The 25,691-nt window shown below is 41.9% G+C and overlaps 1 protein-coding gene across 1 annotated transcript in view; it reads right to left on the minus strand.

The window, feature by feature from the left end:
• Window positions 1-1,143: 1,143 nt before the first annotated feature.
• LOC122926662 (netrin-1-like) overlaps window positions 1,144-25,691 on the minus strand; it is a 143,207-nt gene continuing 118,659 nt past the window's right edge. Inside the window, exons 6-8 of the mRNA XM_044278106.1 lie at window positions 19,563-19,619; window positions 17,813-17,893; window positions 1,144-1,932 (exon numbers count right to left, since the gene is read on the minus strand). Coding sequence (XP_044134041.1) covers window positions 1,604-1,932; window positions 17,813-17,893; window positions 19,563-19,619 — 467 coding nt within the window. The 3' untranslated portion in view covers window positions 1,144-1,603. The remainder of the gene's footprint in view (window positions 1,933-17,812; window positions 17,894-19,562; window positions 19,620-25,691) is intronic.

Raw genomic sequence — 25,691 nt, forward strand, 5'->3', positions numbered from 1 at the left:
CCATAAGGTTCACCAGTCAGGTTATATCCAAAGTTTTCCCCCTTTTCAATTATGTAGTTGTGGGTCTTTAGGAGGCTACTAAATGCCATAGCCTATCCTGCCTAAATGCTATTTGAAGTGTTTCACCAGTCACTTAGTATAGATGATGTCCTGCACCCCCGTAGATCCTCATAATTATTTTAATGGAATTGGCCAATTACCCAACTGAACATCATGAATGTGGCCAACACAAACCCATAATCGATAAAATTCACAACTTTTTTAAGGACTGTTCAGCTTAATTGTAATAGCAGGAATAAAAACAGTAATATCAGTAGTAATATCACACAGGTCAACTCTAATTTACATGATACAGCACAACACTTGGATCATCATTCAAAAGAAGGGATTACTCTTTAACACTTGGCTTATCTTTCAAGAACCAGTTGGACTTGTTGCTGTCCCTTTTGAGCACTTTCTTGGATTTGGTTTCAGGATGACCCGTCTATCATTAACTGCTGGTCTCTCTTTAACTCTGGGCTTACCCATGCTGATCCAGCAAAGGCTCCCAAGCTGTAATAGTCTATCTCTCTTACCACTCACTGGATACTTTCCTAATTTCCTACTTTAGTCAGCTTTCTATTGCCTACCTAAGGCTGTGAACAATTTTGCCGAGTAACAACCTTTGACAGACTCTCCGTAAACATCTTCACAAGGCCTTTCATTCTAGCAAACAGTGTTCCCTGCATGACTGTCTCTGAGCAATGTATGTCTGACAGTGTCTTCCACCAGGCATCATCTGGTATGAGTCTCCCCTTTCTCTGTGAATTTTATATATCAATAATCAATTATGAGCCTTTTCTTCTCAAAATCGCAGAGAGTTCCATACCATTTCCAGAGCATAGGCAACGATTGATGTGGTTTCCACACCATTGTCTTCATGATTAACCACTGGTGATTTTGCCAATGTGGTTCAGAGATCCTGCCAACTACATCAAATGTAAGGGGGCTTCATTGTTGATCTTACAGATCTTTTTCTTTATAACAAGTGACTTTTATTTTCTTCAACAGTGGTAACACAATATGGTCCATGAGATATTGCAACAGTTGTACCACAGTAGGTTCACACTCAAAGTGACTTCTGGCTTTTTGCCGTATTTGTAATATATAATTACAAGGTGCCTATGCTAGTAACAGATTCTGAGTATAAGACTTACCTATATAACCCACTGATTGCTAGGTATAATGTGTACTATTGATTTTATAGCACTAATTTATTAGAAGAATTATGGGTCACGGGTAACTGTTTTTGGAAAACAGCACTAGTTTAGCTTCCAAGATTCCAAAACAGAGACAGAAAGGTTTTCATATCATCACACAAAGTATAATCTGTATTTCAAACAGCATATTTTTTCTGCAAACATAATATAATGTAAAATATTTTGCACCTTAAGACTATATGCATTAGGCTGTTGCTGAATTTACCAGTAGACAAGTATTATAATATAGAGGTAGCAATAATTGCAGTTAGCAGACCCTCATTATTGTTTCAAACTAAATGAGATGTTGTTCTGAGACAATTTATACTAATCTTCATTTGATAAAAAAAAAAAAAAAAAACTAATTATCCTACTCGGCATTTTCCACGACGATCTTGCTGCTGAAATCTCCTCAGTTTATGTGCCCAAACATCACGCCATGGAAGTGCAAGGCTATTTTTATCTAAGATTAATCTTGCTGGATCTGGAGACTCCTCATCATTTCCAATAATCAAGTAAGACTTGCCCACTTGCACACGGAGGCAGTCACATGCTAAATCTTGATCTGGAACCCAAAGAGGTTGATCACCGCGGCGAATTGGCACCCTTCTCTGCCTGTATACTGTAATAACTGAGGCTGTAAACTGCCACCATTCTCCAGATTTTTCCATGGACAAGAGCTGTGCTCGTAGAACTGCAAAAGTAAGGGAAAAAATTAATACCACTGGGAAAAAATAGTTTTGAAAGCAATGCACTATAGAAATACTGTAAATGAATGAAGATAAACATTATAAATGTGTAAAATATAAGAGTGAAACTGGATCGCACATCCTCAATACTATGCTGTTATCTAATAACTGCTTCTCAGCATAATTAACATTGCTTCTCAGCGCAATTTATTGTATACCTACCCCTATGTTGCATGCTGTACATGAGGCATTAGTATACAATTTGATCAAAAAGCATAGGCCCACTCACCGCGACAAGGTTGCCTCTTTGAATCGGAACCTAGATAGAAGCATAGTATTGAGGATGTGTGATCCAGTTTCACTCTTATATTTTACAAGTTTTGAAGAATATATGCTTTTTCCCCCTCTGGTATCAGCACTCCTCCCCATTTGGCCCAGGTGCTTTTAATTAGCAGGTGTCTGCATAAGGCCTCATGCACACGACCATTGTTTGGGTTCGCATCCAAGCTGCCGTTTTGGCGGTTCGGATGCGGACCAATTCACTTCAATGGGGCCGCAAAAGATGTGGCTCCGTTCCGCGGCCCCGCTAAAAAAATATAACATGTTCTATTTTGTTTGCGGACAAGAATAGGCATTTATATTGCCGGCGCCCGTTCCGTTCAGCAAATTGCGGAAGGCAACACGAGCGGCTTCCGGATCTGCGATTTGCGGACCGCAAAAAATGGCACGGTCGTGTGCATGAGGCCTAAGGGTGTATAAATTCCTACCTCCTCTCGGTTGGAGTTCCTGAGAGTATGTGATAAGGTGAGTTTCACACCTGCTCACATCGTGCAGTGCTATATAGCAACCATTGTTGCTTTGGTTTTGTGCTTGTGGGTTGGTGGGGCCCAGTGCCAGGGTGACAGCGGGGGCACTGTTTGACTGCTAAGTCCTGCTGCCTGCTGGTGCGGTGCTTTCGTGCCGGTGGTCGCCACGCAGCACTGCGACAAATTTAGAGTAGGGTCCTATTCAAATGTTAATTATGCTGAGAAGCAGTTATTAGAGAAAAGCATAGTATTGAGGATGCACGATCCAGTTTCACTTTTGATTAGCTGTAGTCTGCATAAGGCCTTTTGCACACAAACGTTTTTTTTTGGTAAAAATTTTTTTTTACATTCCGTTTTTTGTGTTCCATATACGGACCCTATATGGAACCATTCTTTTCGAAGGGTCCGCAAAAAAAACCAGAATGTACTCTGCATGCATTCCGTTTCTGTATTTGCGTTCCGTTCAAAGATAAAACAGGTCCTATTATTGTCTGCATAACGGACAAGGATAGTACTTTTCTATCAGAGGCCAGCTGTTCAATTCCACAAAAAACAGAATGCACACGGACATCGTCAATTTTTTTGCGGATACGTTTTTTGCGGACCGCAAAATACTGAAAAAGCCATACGGTTGTGTGCAATAGGCCTAAGGGCTCATGCACATGAACATATTTTCTTTCCGCTTACGTTCCATTTTTTTTGCGGACCGTATGCTGAACCATTCACTTCAATAGGGCTGTAGAAAATACTGAAGTTACTCTGTGTGCATTCCGTTTCCGTTTGTCCGCATGGCCTTTCTGCAAAAAGTAGTGCATGTCCTATTATTGTCCGCAAATCACGGTCCGAGGCACCATTCAAGTCAATGGGTCTGCAAAAAATATGGAACACACACGGAACACATCCGTATGTCATCCGTATTTTGCGGATCCATACTGTAGAAATACTATGCCCAGCCCATTTTGCTCATGTGTTTGGTGATTAATAAGTTACTGTTTCCGTTTACGATCCACAAAAAACGGATCAAATACAGAAACCATACGGATATGTTTTGTGGAATAACAGAACGGAAGAGGACTTAAATCAGAGAGAAAAAAAACAGATACAGACAAACGGATCTGTGAAAAATGGACCGCAAAACAACAACGGTCGTGTGCATGAGCCCTAAGGGTGTATAAATTCCTGCCTCCTCTCAGTTGGAGTTCCTGAGAGTATGTGATAAGGTGAGTTTCACACCTGTTCACATGGTGCAGTGCTATATGGTGGCCATTGTTGCTTTGGTGCTGTGCTGGTGGGATGGTGGGGCCCAGTGCCAGGGTGGCTTTGCCAGACAGCGGGGGCGCTGTTGACTGCTAGGTCCTGCTGCCTGTTGGTCTGTGGCACCGGTGGACGCCACGCAGCGCTGCGCCAAATTTAGAATAGGGTCCCATTCAAAGAGGCAACCTTGTCGTGGTGAGTGGGCCTATGCTTTTTGATCAAATTGTAAACTAATGCCTCATGTACAGCATGCAACATTGGGGTAGGTATACGATAAATTGTGCTGAGAAGCGATGTTAATTATGCTGAGAAGGCAGTTATTAGATAACAGCATAGTATTGAGGATGTGCCATCCAGTTTCACTCTTATATTTTAAACATTATAAATGGCATACTGCAAATGGAACACTCAAATGGAAAAAATAAAAATACCTCAATAATGTAAATATATTAATCTTATTAATCTCTCTGGTCTTAGCTCTGGTTTTATATGTTTTATATGTTCTATGCTATTTATATGTTCTATGCTATTTTGTCTGTAATTTAACTTGGTAAAGTAACAAGTTATGGAAAAAAAGAAAAAAGCACCTAAATGAAAAGTCCAAAAACAAACACATTCTTGGTTCCAAGGCTAGAGGTTATATAGTTCAATTTATTCAAACAAAGGGTCATGTTGATCTAGTAGGAAACTTGATTGCTCTTCTGTCATAGATTATACTGCTCACCTCCAGTTGATATCATAGATGTCGCCTCTTTGTTTAACTTTCCTTGAGTCAACTCAGATGGAAGTAGAAATGTGAAACATTTAAAGCTTAATTACCTACTCGTTTTTAATAAATAGTCTTGCAATGATTCACTTTATTATGACATTGTCCCAGATTAGGTCTAGTGTATATTAATCAAACTGTACAGTATTGTTCTTTAAGCCTGTTGAATTACATACCTACTACAATCTATCTAATTTACCCTTGGATATTTAGTATTTATTTCCCTGTGTCTGAAAAGCTGTATTGTAGCTCTTCCCCAGAGTCATTTCTGGAAGGAAATGAGAATTTTGGGCTTATGAACTCATTTGTAAGACTGTATCAATATAGAGGAAATAAACTATAATTAAGTGTTCTCTTTAATTCAATTTCTTTTTAATAAAACAAGTGTAATAACTAAACACCCTAGAAATTGTTACAAGCAGACTCAGGTAACTGCTTGGAGGGCATAGCCAATTTTTTCTCTTGTATTTTCGTTTTTTACTTCTCATCTACCAAGAGCCATAACTTATTCAAATTTTTTCGATCAGGTAGCAATATGAGTATATGACGGCTTCATTTTTGGGGAAATATATTTTTAATTGTGCCATTTAATTTACTATAGCTTAAATTGGAAAATTGGAATAAAATTCTTTGTGGTTTGAAATTGGAAAAAAAAACAGACAAAAAAAATCCCTGCAATTCTGCCATGGTTTTTGCGGGTTTGTGTTGATGGCATTCACAAAAAAGACATGACAATCGTATTCTGAGGGTGAGTACAATTACGGTAGTAAACATATATATTGTTTTTATTATATTTTATTACTTACAAAATAAAACCTCCAAAAAATGTTTTCTTTGCAACATGACTAAAAAACAGCAATTATTTTCTATTTAGCGTACTATTTAGCGTACATGATGTATGGTGATACCTATGTTTATTTCTGTATCTTTTTTTTTATATGTAAAATTGGGAAAGGGGGTGAATAGAATTTTTATTTTTAATACTACTATGGTACTTTTTGGTCCCCTTGTGGACTTCAACATGCAATCTTCTGATTGCTTGTCCCATAGACTTCAATATAACACTACAGTCTATGGTATTTTTATAGGCTGCATGTCAGGCTGCGCCTCTGGAATAGCTATTCAGACAGATAAATACTTTGGGAGCCTTCACAAGGCCCCAGGCTGCCATAGCAACCAATTGAAACTCTGTAATTTTTGCTGTAAGAGTTCCAATTCGACGGCAGAGGGAGCCCTCTCCCTCTATCTCACCAAACAGATGCCACGGTTTTATAAATGACCAAGATTGGAGTCATCCTGGCCTGCTGGATTTTATAGCTGGTATCCGCAGTGTATGGAGTGAGCTTAGCACGTGAGCCCGCACTATACAACCGCTTAACTTTCTATATGTAAAGGTAAGTCGTGGGGGGTTAAGAGGTTAATAACCTTGGCTTGTACCTGTGACATTGAACATTTAAAATTAAGCTAAAAAAATAATTTTTGTGCAAATATGGTATTTATGATACCACATATATTGAGTTTTTCTACGGCATGATCATGGCACTAAATAAGTAAAATGCTGCTTATTTTTGTTCTTTCTAGGGATAGTCATGAAATATAAAACTCTAGAATAAATCTGGAAAGGTATAAGTCCTTAAAGAGCACCTGTCAACAGAATCAACCATATAAAACAAGGCATACTGTCTGGTAGGGTTAATCCTTCTAATTGTCTTGTTAAAATTGGGTGCAGTGTTCTGAAGAAAAAAAAAGATTATATTATATAAGCAAATCAGGGTTTCAGCACACCGATGGTAAAGGCCAGCACTGGAAAGCTGTGGAGCTGAGGCACATTGAGGGGCTAGACCCTGTCACTCGGTGCACTTTTGTGCAATTTATGCCAAACTCTAGGTGTGCTCACATAAGTAAATATTGACCATTGTCTATACATCAAGGCTCACAGACTTATTCCTTGTGATGAGAGGCAGGGGCTATATTCAAATATTTCACAAATATTTTGTAGAATATTCGTCATATATTTGCAAATCCGAGATTATTTTATTGAATGCGAAAAATCGGCAATGTAAAAATCGCGTAATGAGAATTAGTAACGCAAAATACAGGCGTGGGTCACTTTGGCTCCATTTTTCAAGCTGCTAGAAGTTTCATGAGTTTCTCCTGAGACTAGAGAAAATGGTTGGCACAGCAGAACATTACAATAGCTTTATATGCATATAGAGTAAAGTTCTCCAATATATTTGCGATTGCGCTAATCGGCAGTGATTCGAATATTTTTTTGCACTACAAGCTACTGTCTGTTGGTCCCCTGCTCGTTGAAACTCTGCCTGTCTGAGGTTGGTAGCCTCCAAGATAAGTTTGGTGATGGTATCTGAGTCAGGTGGAGTGCTATACAGGGATAACTTCCACTGGATATCCCGCTGGAGCTCTCTGGTGCGATCTACTTCTAGGAGTTCTGCTATGAGAGATGCCTTAGGTTTGCAGCTTCCACTGATTCCTCGGGACTCAAGTAAGTCCTTCAGTGTACTTCACTTCAGGCTGCTATATCGATCCTCCTCCGATGATGTCCCGGTGTTGGTCTGGATGTTCCAAGTGCAGGGAAGCATCCCACCGCTTGCCACCAATTGTGACATACTCCCTGGTATCCCAACTGGGCACCTGTTCAGTGATATGGCTTCCCAAATGGAACGTATTCCAACCGCTGTTAGCTTTACCCCAAGAATCAGGCAGCACTCATTTTGAGGTAAGCAGAATGGCAAGAACCTTAATTAACACAAAGAATTTGTATCAACCACTTTGTAGGAGTCTGATTTGTCCCGATAAGTGATGAGCGGCAGGGGCAGTATTCAAATTTGCGAAGAAAATACAGTTTGACTGATTCCGACTCTTCCAGGATGGCCAGGAAGACATTTATGCGTACCTGGAACTGTGACGCAGTGTGACATGCAGGGAGTAGAAGAGGCTGACTGGATTATGATCCTGATCAGTAAACTCTCTAGTCGGGCTTTGAGTGCCCTCAAATCTACTCCTGTGGAAGACAGAATAAACTACGAGCGGGTGAAGGAGAGGATCCTAGCCCGCTATAATATCACCCCTGAAGGAAGCCAAGCAGCCGTATACAAAAGTAGCACACCATATGGCCCGAGCCGGGGATGCCTGGTTCGCAGGCACCACCATGGCGGAAGCTGCCCAGCTCAACCTAATGGAGCAGCTATACGACCAGTTGCCAGTCGTAATTAGGGATTGGGTGAAGGACCGAAGACCTCTTAACATCAATGAAGCTGCAGTCCTGGCAAATCAGTATATTGATACCAGGAGACCCCCTCGACCTGAAGCTCGACCAGTCAGCAGACCATTTCAGGCGGTGATACCTCATCCCCCAGTAACAACAAACCCTGCCTGCAACCCTTCTCGAATCGGATGAGAAAAGGTGCTATACATGCAATCAGACAGGACATACTGCGCAACTGCCCCTGAAATCGTCCATGGTCTCCGCAGTGGAACCGAGCTACAGCAGGCCCCAGAGAGCAGCAGCCCATTTTGTAGTGGAGTCCCCGGTAATGATGGTAGGAAGATGGCATGAGGAGGAGTTTGAAGTGCTTCGTGAAGTGGACCCTGTGCAGGCAGCCGCTCTAGATAACCACCAACACCATAGGCAGCCGGTGAAAGTGAATGGATGCCCCACTCAATGGCTCCGGGACAGTGGAGCCACCATCACACTAGTACAGCCGTGGATGGTGAGATTTGACGTTCATACAGGACGGGACATTGCAGTATGAGTAGCAGGGGGGAAATTATCTGAATTCCGACCGCCTGAGTATACCTGGACTGGCGAGCCGATAACTGTGAACTGGAGGTCAGGGTGATGAAAAATCTGCCTGCATACGTCCTGCTCAAAAATGGCCATCCTGGAAGAGTCGGAATCAGTCAAACTGTATTTTCTTCGCAGGGAGCAGACTGTGTCCTTACAGCACACACCACGTGCAGTAGCCGGGTCAGAATACTCCAGCTACATCAGCCTCAACACCGCAACAGCATTACCTGACCAAGTATAATAGCAAAGCCACAGAGCTTCAGCCAAATCTAATTCATCTCTGGCAAAGCATTGTACTATATTGTCAGTAAAAGTGACCGGGGAGCATTAAACTAACAGCAAACATCCAGCTGCACCTGCAGCTGCAGCACACCAGACTTGATAAAGGGGTCATGCGCACCCCGAAACACGCTGTCTCTCAATAGAAACATAGAAACATAGAATGTGTCGGCAGATAAGAACCATTTGGCCCATCTAGTCTGCCCAATATATCTGAATCCTATGAATAGTCCCTGGCCCTATCTTATATGAAGGATAGCCTTATGCCTATCCCATGCATGCTTAAACTCCTTCACTGTATTTGCCGCTACCACTTCTGCAGGAAGGCTATTCCATGCATCCACTACTCTCTCAGTAAAGTAATACTTCCTTATATTACTTTTAAACCTTTGCCCCTCTAATTTAAAACTGTGTCCTCTTGTGGTAGTTTTTCTTCTTTTAAATATGCTCTCCTCCTTTACCGAGTTGATTCCCTTTATGTATTTAAAAGTTTCTATCATATCCCCTCGGTCTCTTCTTTCTTCCAAGCTATACATATTAAGGTCTTTTAACCTTTCCTGGTAAGTTTTATCCTGCAATCCATGGACCAGTTTAGTAGCTCTTCTCTGAACTCTCTCTAGAGTATCTATATCCTTCTGGAGATATGGCTTCCAGTACTGCGCACAATACTCCAAGTGAGGTCTCACCAGTGATCTGTACAGCGGCATAAGCACTTCAATCTTTCTACTGCTTATACCTCTCCCTATACATCCAAGCATTCTGCTGGCATTTCGTGCTGCTTTATTACATTGTCTTCCCACCTTTAAGTCTTCTGAAATAATTACTCCTAAATCCCTTTCCTCAGATACTGAGGTCAGGACTGTGTCAAATATTCTATATTCTGCCCTTGGGTTTTTACGCCCCAGGTGCATTATCTTGCACTTATCCACATTAAATTTCAGTTGCCAGAGTTCTGACCATTCTTCTAGTTTTCCTAAATCCTTTTCCATTTGGCATTTCCCTCCAGGAACATCAACCCTGTTACATATCTTTGTGTCATCAGCAAAAAGACAAACCTTACCATCGAGGCCTTTTGCAATATCACTTATGAAGATATTAAACAAAATTGGTCCCAGTACAGATCCCTGTGGAATCCCACTGGTAACATGACCTTGTTTTGAATGTTCTCCATTGACTACAACCCTCTGTTGTCTGTCACTCAGCCACTGCCTAATCCACTCAACAATATGGGAGTCCATGCTCAATGACTGCAGTTTATTGATAAGTCTTCTATGTGGGACAGTGTCAAAAGCCTTACTAAAATCTAGATATGCGATGTCTACTGTACCTCCACCGTCTATTATTTTAGTCACCCAGTCAAAAAAATCTATAAGATTTGTTTGACATGATCTCCCTGAAGTAAACCCATGCTGTTTTTCATCTTGCAATCCATGGGATTTTAGATGTTCCACAATCCTATCCTTTAATAGGGTTTCCATTAATTTGCCTACTATTGATGTCAGACTCACTGGTCTATAGTTGCTCGATTCCTCCTTACTACCTTTCTTGTGAATGGGCACGACATTTGCCAATTTCCAATCTTCCGGGACGACTCCTGTTACTAATGATTGGTTAAATAAATCTGTTAACGGTTTTGCCAGCTCACCACTAAGCTCTTTTAATAATTTTGGGTGTATCTCATCAGGCCCCTGTGACTTATTTGTCTTCATTTTAGACAGCAAACTTAGAACATCTTCCTCTGTAAAGACACATGCATCAAACGATTTAATAGTCATCCTTTCTAGTGGAGGTCCTTCTCCTTCTTTTTCTTTTGTAAAAACTGAACAGAAGTATTCATTAAGGCAGTCGGCTAGCCCTTTATTCTCTTCTACATACCTTCCGTCCATTATTTTTAATTTAGTTATTCCTTGTTTTAATTTCCTTTTTTCATTTATATATCTGAAGAATGTCTTATCCCCTTTTTTCATAGACTGAGCTAGTTTTTCTTCTGCCTGAGCTTTAGAAGTTCTTATAACTTGCTTGGCCTCTTTCTGCCTAATCTTGTAGATTTCCTTATCTTCATTGCTCTGGTTTTTTTTATAATTACAAAATGCTAGCTTTTTATTTTTAATGATTTGGGCCACTTCTGCTGAGTACCACAGTGGTCTCTTCCTTTTTTTGCTTTTACTGACAAGTCTAATGCAATTTTCTGTTGCCTTTAATAATCCACCTTTTAAGTAGTCCCATTTCTCCTGGACTCCATGTAATCCGTTCCAGTCTGATAAGGACTCATTTATGACTAATTTCATTTTTGAAAAGTCTGTTTTTCTAAAATCTAAAACTTTTGTTTTTGTGTGGTGGGACTCTTTCACAGTTCTTATATTAAACCACACTGACTGGTGATCACTAGATCCTAAGGTTTCGCCTACAATGACATCATATACCGAATCCCCATTTGTGAATATCAAATCCAAAATGGCCTCCCTCCGGGTTGGCTCCTCAACCATTTGTTGTAGGGATAACCCCAGTAGGGAATTTAGAATATCTGTACTCCTGGTAGAACTTGCTATTTTGGTTTTCCAGTTTATATCTGGAAGATTGAAATCTCCCATAATGATAACTTCTCCTTTCATTGTCATTTTAGCTATTTCTTCAACTAGTAGATCATCTAGTTCTTTAACTTGATCAGGTGGTCTATATATCACACCTACACGAGTTACTGCATGATTAGCAAACTGCAACGTAACCCAAACTGACTCTATGTTGGCCTCACCAACTTGTATTAGGTTAGATTTAATGCTATCTTTCACATACAGGGCCACTCCTCCTCCTTTCTTGCCTTCTCTGTCTCTTCTGTATAAAGAGTACCCTGGTATGGTTATGTCCCAGTCATTTCTTTCATTAAACCATGTCTCCGTAACAGCCACTAAATCTACATTCTCAGATGCCATTATTGACCCAAGTTCATTGATTTTTTTACCTAAACTGCGAGCATTTGTAGAGAGGACTCGGAGCTTATTTCTTACCCTCTGTGCTTCTGACCTGTTCTGGCATTGTTTCGGGGGGCAATTGGACTCTTTTATTTTCACTCTTTTCCCCCCCCCTTCCTAATTTATATACTCTTTCGCAAATTCTTGGAGTTGTTCACTAAGTACATTTGTTCCTTTGAGAGAAAGATGCAAACCATCTTTTTTGTACAGTTCCTTTCTATTCCAAGTAGAGCTATTATGAGAAACAAAGCCAAATCCTTGCTCTTGACACCATTTACCAAACCTGTACTTGTCAAAACCGGTTGAGATTTGCGCCTCACGTCCACCAGCTCGCCAGACCACAAAGGTCGTGACGGGCACTGTCAGTATTTCTAGGGAAGGGATGAGGCAGGAAATTAGGGATATGCTCGATATGGGAGTCATCAAGCCGTCACAGAGCCCTTGGGCTTCCCCAGTAGTGGTAGTGCCTAAACGGAATGGTACGACCAGTTTTTGTATAGATTACAGGAGACTGAATGACCGGACCACGACTGATGCTTATCCTATGCCCCGAGTGGATGAGCTGCTAGACCGCATCACTCGGGGTAACTTTCTGACTACCCTTGACCTATGTAAAGGGTACTGGCAGATTTATCTGGACGTGGATGCTGTTCCAAAGTCAGCGTTCATCACTCCTTTCAGCCTGTACCAGTTTTTGGTCATGCCGTTTGGAATGAAGAATGCTCCGGCGACATTCCAGAGGATGGTAGATTCGCTTCTCGATGGTCTCCAGGACTATGCCTGTGCATATCTGGACGACATTGCGATCTATAGTGATACCTGGGAGGAACATCTTGTTCACCTGGGTATTGTGTTAGACCGCATTAGGGCTGCAGGACTAACGTTGAGGCTAGACAAGTGCAACATAGAGATGTCTGAAGTACAGTACATTGGGTGGGCTGTGGACAACAGCACATGGAACCTGCTAAGGTCGAGGCAGTCGCCAACAGGCCCCCTCTCCAGACGAAGACCCTGGTTTTAGCCTTCTTAGGGACTGCAGGATGTTACAGACGGTTCATCCCCAACTTCAGCTCTATAGCAAAACCCTTGACTGACCTTACCCATAAGAACCTTCCCCGGCAGGTCCTGTGGCCCCAAGAATGCAAAGCTTCCAGAAGTCAAAGGAACCATTGATTTCTGCCCCTATTCTTGCTGCTCCTGACCCCAACAAACAATTTTGTGTTCACACAGATGCCTCTACTTTTGGGTTGGGAGCAGTGCTGATCCAGGTGGGCACCGACGGCAGTGAGCACCCTGTAGCCTACCTCAGCTGCAAGTTACTACCCCGGGAGGTGGGGTACGCGGCTATTGAAAAGAAGTGCCTAGCACTGGTATGGGCTCTGAAGAAACTACAGTCGTATTTGTATGGACGACCTTTTACTGTGCTCACCGACCATAGCCCACTAATTTGGCTCAACACAGTTTCCGGAGACAATGGATGTTTGTTGTGCTGGAGTCTTGCCCTGCAGCATTATAACTTTACAGGGCAATATCGGCCAGGAAAGCAGAATGGCAATGCGGATTGGCTTTTCCGGCAAACTGAGCTCTAGGACTGTGCTCCCGGACATTCTCTGGCTGACCCATGTGGGTCTAGCCAGGTATGCCGGATTATAGAACAGGGGGGAGTATTGTGACAAATCCAGGATGTGTGTTGCTAATGCTGGGGGATGCGGTATATTGTGGGTGCAGGGGAACACATTGTCTGTATGTCTCTTTGTTTATCCTCCCATCCGCCATCCACACCTATCTGTTAAATCAGCCCATTGTTAGACTTTGTGCCATGATGCTTGTCCTGTTAACTCAAAATGTGTATTGAGACAAATCAGACTCCTACAAAGTGGTTGATACCAGTTCTTTCTAGACCGGGAGGGGGTGGGTTTCTTTCTATAAAACTCAAATGCTTTGTGTTAATAAAGGCTTTAGTCATTCTGCTTACCTCAAAATGAGTGCTGCCTGATTCTTGGGGTAATGATAACAGCGGTTGGAATATGTTCCATTTTGGAAGCCATATCACTGATGGAGGTGCCCAGTCGGGGTACCAGGGAGTCCGTTACAACTACAATACTTCAAGATGTCTCATATGACAGTGTACACATCTTTCTATTCAGGAAAAATTCTAACATCTTCTATATTGTCCGTTTTTTATGCAGCTCTTGCCTTATAGGAATTAATAGAGCTGCTTGAAAAATGCATGTAACCTAGACTGAAAAACAGAAACACTGAATACTATCGCAGACAAAACTGATTCAACTTGTGTGCAAATCCTTCATTTTTTTCCTGAACAGATCCTAAGACAATCTGTATTGTGTGTGTGAAAGAGGCCTTACATGTACAGCATGGAATTAAAGCCTGCTAGATAGCAGGAGCAGGTCAGGTCCCTGGCTATCAATTACAGCCAATTACCACGAGGAGAGGACAGAAGCGATTTATTACCATTTCTGCCTTCTTATTTGCTTGGTGCACAGCACTCAATGAGCTCTATGAAGTGGTCACTTCCTCTATTGGATCTAGAGATCATGTAATCCCTGTGTGCCTTGGGGCAGAGCAAGTCTGTAGGATCTTAGCAGAAACTGATCAGTTCTGTATGTTCACAATGCCCCTAGAGGAGACTATTTTCCTCTGTAACTGGGTCTCCTTTGCCCCAGTTACAATGGAAAAGTGCAAAAAGTGCACAAAAAAAGTGTCATTGTCTTTTAATGACCTCTGGGTGGACATATTATTTTCCTACAACCAAAATCGTTACCATAGTAGTCCCATTCACGCAAAACTATGTATAGTATATATCAAAATTATCGACACAAAATTTAATTTAATAATTTATTTCGATGTCAGTTTTCATATTTAAAAAATAGAAGCTATATTTGAAAAAAATAGGATTTTTTAAAATTCCCCTCAACAAAACTAAAAAAAGAAAAGAATGTCTCTACAAAACATATTACTAAAAAACTCTAGGTGTCATATAAAAAATGTTGCAAATGTATTTTTGACAATTAACGTGTTAAACCACCATGTGCACTAAAAAGCAGAAAAGGATCTGGCCATCCAGGAGCTTACCCCCACTCCGTGTATATACTGTACCACTGTTTTATAGGTAGCAGACAGATAATCAGGCATTCTACCTAAAAGTGATAAGATAACAAAGTTGATTGTTCCTTCAATAAAATGTTTTAGTTTCATTCTACTGCTCTCATATTGTTTGAGAATCACCCACATGTTGCTGGGCCAACATAAGTCTTGATGCACTTGAGGATGTCAGTGATCCACCTTGTTTCACTCTCAAGAATCACTTGCTTGCCCAGAAAAATTCTTAATGTTGAATACTGAAATTCTGACCCAAGCTGAGCTCTTGGGATGTTTATCGGTGGTCTTATGACCTCTTGCATGAATCCACAATGTAATTTTGTTATGGAGTCACACCTAGACAGAACCACTGATGCCACAAGACTTTTCCTTTTGTAGATATTAGTTCTCACTATAGTTGGATGGATTTCTACATTGAAATTGGCTCTTTAAGTTTCCTCTGCCACTGGTTAGTAGTCTAACATGCAGTGTGATGCTGAATTCATGTTGGTTTCATTCAGTTTATTTTTTTTCTCTTAAACAAACAGCATATTTGAAGGGTTTGTAAGATTGTTCTAATATATACATACACTTTGGGTGGTTGCACACACTTAACCTGTGACCTCATCCCTTTAATTTGAGCAGTTACTCTGTAGCTCATCATTTGTTTGAAGATTGTTTAGTTTTAATTGGTCATGACATAAAGACGATTAATCAAGGAAAACTCTTTTTATTCCCCTGTCTTTTTCTCACCTCTGTCTGAGCCTTGTAGGCCCCTTACCCCTTTCATTAAATGGTGCTTGCCCTGAAGCATACTGAGCATTAATACATTACAAGCCACCCAATAGTTTGTGTAACCTCTCTGTGAAAAGGGGTGCAGCGATGTAATTATTCATTACACATTCCGAAGAATGAAACTGCATAAAGTAAATTAATCTTGCTTTAAGGATCAATTTTAGGGTATTTTTTTATGCAAGCTTGTACACAGTTAAATGTATAGTCTTTCCAAGGTTGGTTCTGTTTTCATTCCACTTTTTTCCGTCTTTGCCCTTAATTCTTTATAATATTCAAGAGAAAATCGGCTTAACTTGATAAATCCCTTTGTATTGTTGAAAACATTCTTCTTACGCAGCAGGGCTTGGACTTGATCGCTCTCTCTTCTCTCCCTTACACGTTCTGCTTTTTAGTGCACACTTCCCTTCTCTTCTCACCCTAGAATCCTTATTTTCTCAAAAGCCATGGCTTTAACTAATCCTATGAAATGATGATCCTTCACTCATTTTATCCTGGCTGTGCCTGTGGGATCAAGAGGACCTACTGGGAGGACACTGACCCAAAGCAAAGAGCACCATGAAAGCACACTAATTCCCACTAATTAATCTATTTGCATCTAAAAAGTCCTAGAAACGGAAGGTCTATCGCATTCCATTTAGTGAATATGGAAAAGAGAAAAGCCTACAGTGACAAACTTTAACAATATTAGTCACTATGTTTGCTTTCTTATAAAATGTCTAGTTTAATTTGTAGTTTATTTTGGGATTTAAATTGTGTCCATAGATATGTTTAGTACATTTTGTCCTTTTATTCGGTAACTATAGATGACATCATAGCATTAGCACTTTAGCTCATATTTTGAGGGTTTGGTATCTAAAGCTATTTTCACTACAATGCATATCACAACTAGTTTTGTAATCTTTACACTGTAGTAAAGAGAAACTTATTTATTGATATCAACGGGCCTGGTTTCTGATTCCTCCATCATCTGAGACCACTTTATCCACTATCCTGCCTTGCACCCTGTCAAAACATATAACATCAAGGACACCCAATCACCAGCAAATAGGAGTCCCAAGACCAGGTTATGCCCCCGAGGGAAGAAAGAGTGCGCCCTCCAATCACTATACGGAACCAGCGAGAGCCACCGTGGGTGGAGGGTTTGAGGGAAATTGCCACTGTGAGTACTACTGCAACCCTCAAGGCCAAATCTACCACTCTCATCCTTCGTTTCCTTCTCCCCAACTATTTGCGACAGCTAAAATATTTCTTGAATCAGTAAATTCCACAGAATTACAATTCTGTAATGTCATACTTAAACTGTTTACCAGTTTTGAAATATAAATGGCAGTGCATAGATGTACTGAAGATAAGATAATAGTGCTATAAACTACTGCAATAAAAAACTAAAGTGTCAGAAAGTGGGCATATAATACTACAAAAAAGTGGAAATATCAGTACCCTGCAGTGCCAGATATGCTGTATACACGGAAAATACAGCTATAAATTGTACAAATGATGTTGCCACACTATACAGCTACATATAAAAGATATACTTTTCACACACAAACAGGGTTGCATGCAACATTTTGCGAATGGAAGTGGGGTGTTTCATGGACATGGATGTGTGGGAGCTTATGTATGTACAGATATAGTTCACAGGTACACACCACAAGATGCTTTTAGTGCGCTCATATTACTGCACAGAAATAATACTAATTTACAATACAAATAAACAATGCTTCGTACGTTTCATACATATAGTGTCACACTAATATGCTCATAAATAGCACAGCATACTAATACACGATAATAGCACCATTAGACATTATTAGTACTGATATCTATGCACAAAAATAGTATTGCTTATGCTACTCATAAATAGAACATTTAAACCATAGAAATAAATAGTACTATTATATAACAATGCACATACTATATATAATGTATACTTTACACAATTAGACACAATAACATACACACGTACAGGCATTACACACATATGTACAGTATATAGTGAAACGTCTCTAAGAAATCACCTTTTTTGAACACCACCCTATTTTCATGACCAGACTTTCTTTGAAAAAGTCAAGAAGCAAATGTTCATTCTTATAAAAAATTCATACATACCATAGTCCTTTTTGCAGTATTTGCGAAGGTTCATGTGGACACGACTATGGGATGGCTTACAATATGATTCACACTGATTCCCTTTTTCCATATAAAAAGAAAAAAAGATTTAAAGAGGATCTTCCATAAGATTTCACATTATAAACTGCATCAGTTATAAAATAGCCTGGTGAGGCTGGTGTACTTACATTAAAAATGCATGTCAGAATGGCTATTTTGAAAGTTTTCCCATCTGATATTAAAGGAGTTGTCCAATTTTGACATTTCTACAGCGAGACGGGACTATGCACCAACCCCAGGTGGCCGGCCTTTCAAAAACTTATGAGCAGACTGGTCCTCCTATGTTTCTGTAACTCCCGATGTAGTGACCTAAATGAACAGCGCAACACAGAAAGCTATGCTGTTTCTTTAACTCCAATTTACTGCAATGGGAGTTATGGAAACAGCAGAGCTCCATAAACCTGGCCACCTGGGTTTGGCACTAAGTCCCATCTCGTCATTTCCACAGTGAGATAGGAAAACCTTCATTATGTAGTCAGGGGCATATACATTTATAGTATTGCTTCACTCATCTTTTTTATTTTTATTTTATTTACACCCCATTTACAAAAAATGGATACATCTTCCATATTGCTACATTCATACTGACTATATCTAATAAAACTAAAGGGGTTGAATTTTGGCTACTTTCTGGTTCACTGTCACACTGTGTTGCAATTTAGGCTGGCTGCCTGTACTTACGTACTGGCTGCAGTTGACTATTCCCACGTATACTGGTTGTTTGTGTGGTGTCTCCTGTGACCTGTATGCTCCATGTTTATAGGGTTTATGTTTCCCTGATCTATGTGTGCTTCTTTAACAGGTGGTCAGGTGCCCGCGTTAACCAGCTATTTTGTCTGATCAGCTCTGTCTGTTCTAGACATGCAGGACTTTTGTCTCCCCTTTAAAAATCTTCCTCTGAGGGGAAACCTAATGGATCCCATTATAGTCTATGGGGTTCATAGGCTGTCCGCATCAGTATGTCCGTTCCGTTGCTCCGCCCAAAAAATAGTGCATGTCCTATTTTTTTCTAGTTTGCGGACAAGAATAGGCATTATTACAATGGATCCGCAAAAAAACGGATCCGCAAAAAAAACGCATGTCATACGGAACGTCATCCATTTTTTTTGCAGATCCGCAATTTGCAGACCGCAAAACACATACGGTCGTGTGCATGTAGCCTTACTATTATAGCCTCTGTTAGTATTCTGTGCCGTTTGCTATATTTCATAAGCCATGTCCCCTTGTTAGGCAAATCTTCTCTGTTGTCCGCATAGAGGTCTTGTCCATAAGATGGCTGCTGATGGAGGGTCATGTTACCAGTCACATTACTCAGCCTCCTCCATTCTAACACACTGCACATGCATTCAGATCCCAGCAGTGAAGTCCAGATGCCATTAGCAGCATATTTGAATGGAGGAGCCATCACTCAAAGGTGATTTACCTGTTCACATGACCCTTCATCAACAGCCATTTTATGGATATGATCGCTGTGTGAACAGCACAAATGAATTGGCAACCAAAGGGGGCATATTTTAGGAAATATTGAAAATGGCACAGTATTTCAACAAAGGCTATATATTAATAAGTGCCATATAATCATCTTACACACACATTGCTTAGCAGTAACCAGAAAGTGGACAACGCATTAAAGTTTAAAAAAAAATCCCTCATTCCACAATTTTATGATTATAAAATTTTTCTGAACTACCTGCTTTCCATTCCAGAGGATATGCTACGGTTGTAGTCAGTTCTTCTTGAACCTCTCCTAAAATGATTTAAAAAAAAAAGTTATAATATGTATTACATGATCATCTAAGAATAAATATATTATTTAAATGCAAATGAAATTACACATTTTAATATCCATTTTTTTATTTTTTTTTGCAAACAATCTGTGGCTACATCACATCATTAAATACAGTGGATGGTATAGCTTGAAGAACTTAATTAAAATCACCCAGATCTAATTTTTGGATCTGTTTGATGAGACCATTTCAAACCATTTGGACACAGACAGCAGAGGGTTCTGATACAAGAACCATATATAAGCCCCTTGCTGTACAATAGCACAGTAATGAGCAATACCCTTATGTCTCTCTTAAAATATACCAGTCACAGTAAGCTTAGATGCAATCTGGTAGACATAATTAAGATTCTCCTACTGGGTCTATGTACAACAGCACAGGTTGTACACATCCATGCAACTGTTTACATATGGTACATCTGCATCCATATAAGAAACAAAGTCATCCAATACCCATACACCAATAAGCCATGACATTAAAACCACCTGCTAACATTGTGCAGGTTCTCCTTGTGCTGCCAAATCGACTTATCAAGGCATGTACTCCACATGAAACCTGAAGCTATTCTGAGGTTTCTGGCACCAGGATGTGAGCAGCAGATTCTTTATGTTCTGTAAGTTGCCAGGTGGGTCTTCATGAATTGCAGTTGTTTTTTACTGAGCATCCTACAGATACTCAGTGAGATTGAGATTAGAGATGAGCGAATCGAAGCTGACAAAGTGGAATTTCAGGAAAAATGTGATTCGCACCGAAGTCAAATTTCCTCACATTTTGTGGTAACGAATCACATTTTTTCATAAAATGGCTGCTGCATGTGTGAGGACATGTAGAAAGGAACTCTGGGAAGGCGGGATGACCCATAATACCATGTATGCAGCCAATCAGCAGCCAGCCCTGCGATGTCACAGCCCTATAAATAGCGTCAGCCATCTTAGATTCTGCCATTTACCAGTGTACTTAGTGCAGGGAGAGATGTCAGCAGGCTCTAGGGACAGTGTTAGAAAAAACTTCATTGTGCTAAAAAAACGATTTACAAGTGCAGGGAAAGATTAATCAAGGTGTAGAGAAAGGATAGGGAGGAATCATTTCACAGCATTTATGTTGAACCGGGTTCAGTAGGGGAGGTTACAGCCTGGGTATAAGGAAGAATCCTATTACACCTTGCTGCACTGACTGGGGATCCAAATTGCCATTATACAGCTCTGTACTTCCAGCAAACTCTTCTTATTAGGGTGCAAGTGCTGTTTGAAACAGGCATTAACAGGGTTTATTACAAGGAAATATTTCTACATCTTATGTGTCCTTTTGAGGTGCACTTATATGTTCTAAAGCATTTTGGCTTGTATTAGTGGGAAAAAAGGGCTTATTAGCCGTTGAGTGGCGAAGTGCTAAAATTACTGACCTTTTTGTCGTGTATTAGTGGGAAAAGTTAAATATATTTGCCATTCAACGGTGCAGTTATATGTTCTAAAGCCCTTTATGTCGTGTATTAGTTGAAAAAGAAAAAATATATTTGTCGGTCAGTGGTGCAGTTATATGTTCTAAAGTAGTGTTGAGCGAGCATGCTCGGCCGAACACCAGCACATCGCGGTGTTCGGACGAATAGCGTGTGTGATCGAGCGCGATGCTCGAGCCTCCTCCCCGGACGTTAGTTGGCTGCTGCACAGCCAATAAATGTGCAGGTGAGTACTGCCACTCACTGTAATGCCGTAGCCATGTTGGTTACTGGCATTGCAGTGATTGGCTGGCTGGAACGCATCAGGGAGAGCTGTGCTTTAGAAGGGACAGATAGTGTAGGGAATTAAATTAAATTTTTTTGTTAGGCAAGGTTGGTATTAGAGAACCAAAAGTCCTTCTAAGGACTATTGTTGTATCTGGCAGCAATATATTTTAGCGCAACCTGCACTAAATAGCTTGCAATTGTTTGGCCGCTGCAGACAGCGATATTATCTGCGCTACATCTCCTGTGTAACGTGTGTGCATAAAAAAAATATCTGTGACATCCAGTTTACCTTATCCGTAGACGCTGCGGACAGCGACATTATTTGCGCTACATCTCCTGTTTAACGTGTGCGCATACTAAAAATATCTGTGACATCCAGTGTACTTTTTCCGTAGACACTGCGGACAGCGACATTATCTGTGATACATCTCCTGTTTAACGTGTGCGCATACTAAAAATATATGTGACATCCAGTGTACTTTTTCCGTAGATGCTGCGGACAGTGAAATTACCTACGCTACATCGCCTGTATAACGTTTTAGCATCCCGAATATCTGTGACATTGACTGTAATTTTTTCTTAGCCGCTGTTGATAGCAGCGCCATTACCTGTGGTACCTCTCCGGTATAACGTTTCCGCATCCCAAATATCAGTGGCATTGACTGTAGTTTATTTGCGCATACACTTTATACCTAGCTTCATGTCCCAGTTTGCAGGGTGGTCCAGGACACCACTCTCGAAGTCAAACCAGTGTGAGCAGGTGGTCAGTTGGATTGTAGCAAATAATGCTTCAAGTCCGTTAAGCACCACCCTGTCTTCCACAAAGTTCAGTCTTAGTAGCCAAGAGTCTTGTCAACAGAATCCTCACCCTGGTCCTCCTACCTCCCACCATGGAGAGTCTTTGCAAACAAGTGATCCCACACTCGGATATATTTCGAGGAGCTATTTTCAGCACCATTCCTTAATTTGGGCCTCTCACCAAGCCCGCTTGAAGAGGGACATAAGGAGAACTTGTGCCCTGATACCCAAACTCTTGAGCAACCACAGTCAGAAGAAGATGGCGGTGGGGAACTGCAATTTGCGTTTCACAAGGTGGATGATGAGTCAACTGCAATTAGTGTCTCAAGAGGTTGATGATGAGGATGAGACACAGTTTTCAATAAGTGAGATTGTTGTTAGGTCAACAAGTCAGAAGGATGACCAGAGTGAGGAAGTGGAAGAGAAGGTGGTGGACGATGAAATCACTGACCCAACCTGGGAAGATGGCAAGCCGAGCGAGGACAGCAGTACAAAGGGGGAGGGATTTGTAGCATCGCAAAAGGCTGGAAGAGGCAGTGGGGTGGCAAAACGGAGAAGGCGGACCACACCTAACAGGCCCACAACTGTTCCCCGGAGCACCCCTTGCGGAAATCTCCCTTGCCAAGGGGTAGATGTTCCACAGTTTGGTGCTATTTTGAGGAAAGTGCGTACTATAAAAGAATTGTCATTTGCAACCTGCGCCATACCAAAAATTAGCAGGGGCGTGAACACTAGCAACCTCACCAGTATGATCCGCCACATGGCATCAAAACACCCTAAAAGGTGGGCCGAATGCCTGGGTCCACAATCAGTGTCTGTGGGTCACACCACTGCCTCTTCTTCCCCTGTGTTATATGCTGGACAATCCGCTGTCCAAGATGCAGGCCCGGATGCCTCCCACCCTGCACCTGGACTTTCGCAAGCACCATCAGCTAGCACATCCACTTCTGTGTCCCAGCGCAGCGTACAGATGCGCACCTTTCCAAATTACTGGCTCCGGAAATGTTGCCATTTAGGCTTGTGGACACTGAGGCTTTCACAGCCTGATGTCGGTGGCCGTCCCTCGTTACTCAGTCCCCAGCCTCCACTGTTTTGCCCTATGTGCCGTCCCCGCCTTACACCAGCATGTGTCCCATAACATCACCCGTGCCCTGACAAACACAGTTATTGGGAAGGTCCGATTAACGACTGACACATGGACAAGTGCTTGTGGCCAGGGATGCTACATTTCCCTGACGACACACTGGGTGAACATTGTGGAGACCAGGAGAGAGTCATACCCTGGGATGGCACAGGTGCTACCGATGTCAAGGATTGCAGGCCCAACTTCCACAAGAATTTCCACCACCACCTACATTAGTGGGTGCAACCCCCCCCCCCTTTCTCCTCCTCCACTTCCACCTCTGAATTGTCATCTTGCAGCACCAGTCATCCATCAGTCCATAGCTGGAAGCAGTGTAGCACTGCAGCGGGGAAGCGGCAACAGGCCTGCAGAAACTTATTTACTTAGGTGACAAACAGCACACCGCCGCAGACCTCTGGCAGGGTATAAGGGACCAGACTGAGCTGTGGCTCTCACCACTTAACCTACAACCAGACATGGTCGTGTCTGATAATGGCTGTAACTTGGTGGCAGCTTTGGAGCTCACACACATACCATGCCTAGCCCACGTGTTAAACTTAGTGGTTCAGAGGTTTCTCAAAACCTACCCCAATTTGCCTGAACTATTGGTGAAGGTGCGCCGCGTGTGTGCACATTTCCAAAAGTCATCTACAGCTGCCGCCGGTCTGGCAGCGCTGCAGCAGCGCTTGTAATTACCATCTCACAGACTGTTGCACTACATGATCACGCGCTGGAATTCCACGTTCCACATGTTGGCCAGGCTTTTTGATCAGCAGAGGGCAGTAGTGGAATACCAGCTGCAACATGGTCGTTGCCTTTCCAGTCAGCTTTCACTCTTCACAAGCGATGAGTGTGCATGCATGTCTGACCTCTGTGAGGTTTTACGCAACTTACAGATCAATACAGATGGTAAGCGGCGATTGCGCTATTAACAGCGTAACCATCCTACTTCCATGTCTACTGAAACGCTTGCTGCTCACAATGAAGGCGGACGCTTTGTATGTGGAAGAGGTGGAAATGGGGGAAGACAGTACACAGGGTAATAGCCAGACCGCCCTAATTTCGTCTTCTCAGTGTCATTTGGATGATGATGAGGAGGAGGAGGAGCAGGAGATAGTTGCCTCCCCTACAAAGGGTAGTACCCATAGCAGGTTTATTCCATCTGTTCAGTGTGGATGTGCAGAAGAGGAGGAAGAGGATGAGGAGATTGAAAGTCATCCTCATTATGAGGACAGCAAAGTCTTGTCAGTTGGGACTCTGGCACACATGGCTGACTTTATATTATGCTGCCTTTCCTGTGACCCTCGCGTTGTATGCATTTTGGCCAACACCGATTACTGGTTGTTCACCCTTCTTGACCCCCTCTACAAACAGAACTTCTAATCTCTCATTCCTGTGGAGGAGAGGACTAGCAAAATGGTGCAATACCAGAAGGTCCTTGTGGAAAAATTGCTCCCAAAATTTCCAGCTGACAATACTGGCGGCAGAGTACGTAGTTCTTTGAGCAACCGAGGAAAGGAGATGAGGGAAACACACAGCAGAGCAACAGAGGCAGGGCAACACTCACCAAGGTCTGGGACAGTTTCATGCCACCCCGCCAGCACCTTTACCCTGATGTGCGGCCTACTGTCACAAAAAGGTAAACATTTTGGAAGATACTAAAGGAGAACGTAGCAGACCATGTCAGATCCCTCTGTGCCTTGCAACTATTGGGTGTCCCAGCTGGACGCGTGGCACGAACTGGCACTCTACGCCTTGGAGGTGCTGGCCTGCCCTGCTGCCTGCGTTTTGTCAGAGCGGGTATTTAGTGCTGCTGGGCGCATAATAAGTGATAAGCGTATCCACCTGCCAACTGAAAAGGTTGACGCTTATCAAAATGAACAAGGCCTGGATTGCTGCTGACTTCTCTACTCCACCAGAGGAAAGCGGCTGAAAATAAAAGCACTTTAAATGTGGCTTTTATGGTGCATTGAATACACTGTATTCCCATGCACCCCTTCCACCACAAAAAAGGGTATATGGTTCAATCTTCCTTTTCTCGTCCTCCTCCTCCTTCATATCAACATTCTTATTAGGCTGCCCTCGTTCCTAATGTTTTAGAGGGTCAGCTCAGCAGCAGGCCCTCAACCACAATTTTTTTGATGGTCAGCTCAGCAGCAGGCCCTCGCCAATAATGTTTTTATGGTCAGATAAGCAGCAGGCTGTCACCCCTAATGTTTTAGAGAGTCAGCTCACCAGCAGACCCTCAACCATAATTTTTTCGATGGTCAGCTCAGCAGCAGGCCCTCGCCTCTAATGTTTTAGATGGTCAACTCAGTAGCAGTAGCAGGCCCTCGCCCATAATGTTTTAGATGGTCAGATCAGCAGCAGGTACTCACACCTAATTAG

The sequence above is a fragment of the Bufo gargarizans genome, chromosome 2 (assembly GCF_014858855.1).
Source record: "Bufo gargarizans isolate SCDJY-AF-19 chromosome 2, ASM1485885v1, whole genome shotgun sequence".
NCBI classification, from domain to species: Eukaryota; Metazoa; Chordata; class Amphibia; order Anura; family Bufonidae; genus Bufo; species Bufo gargarizans.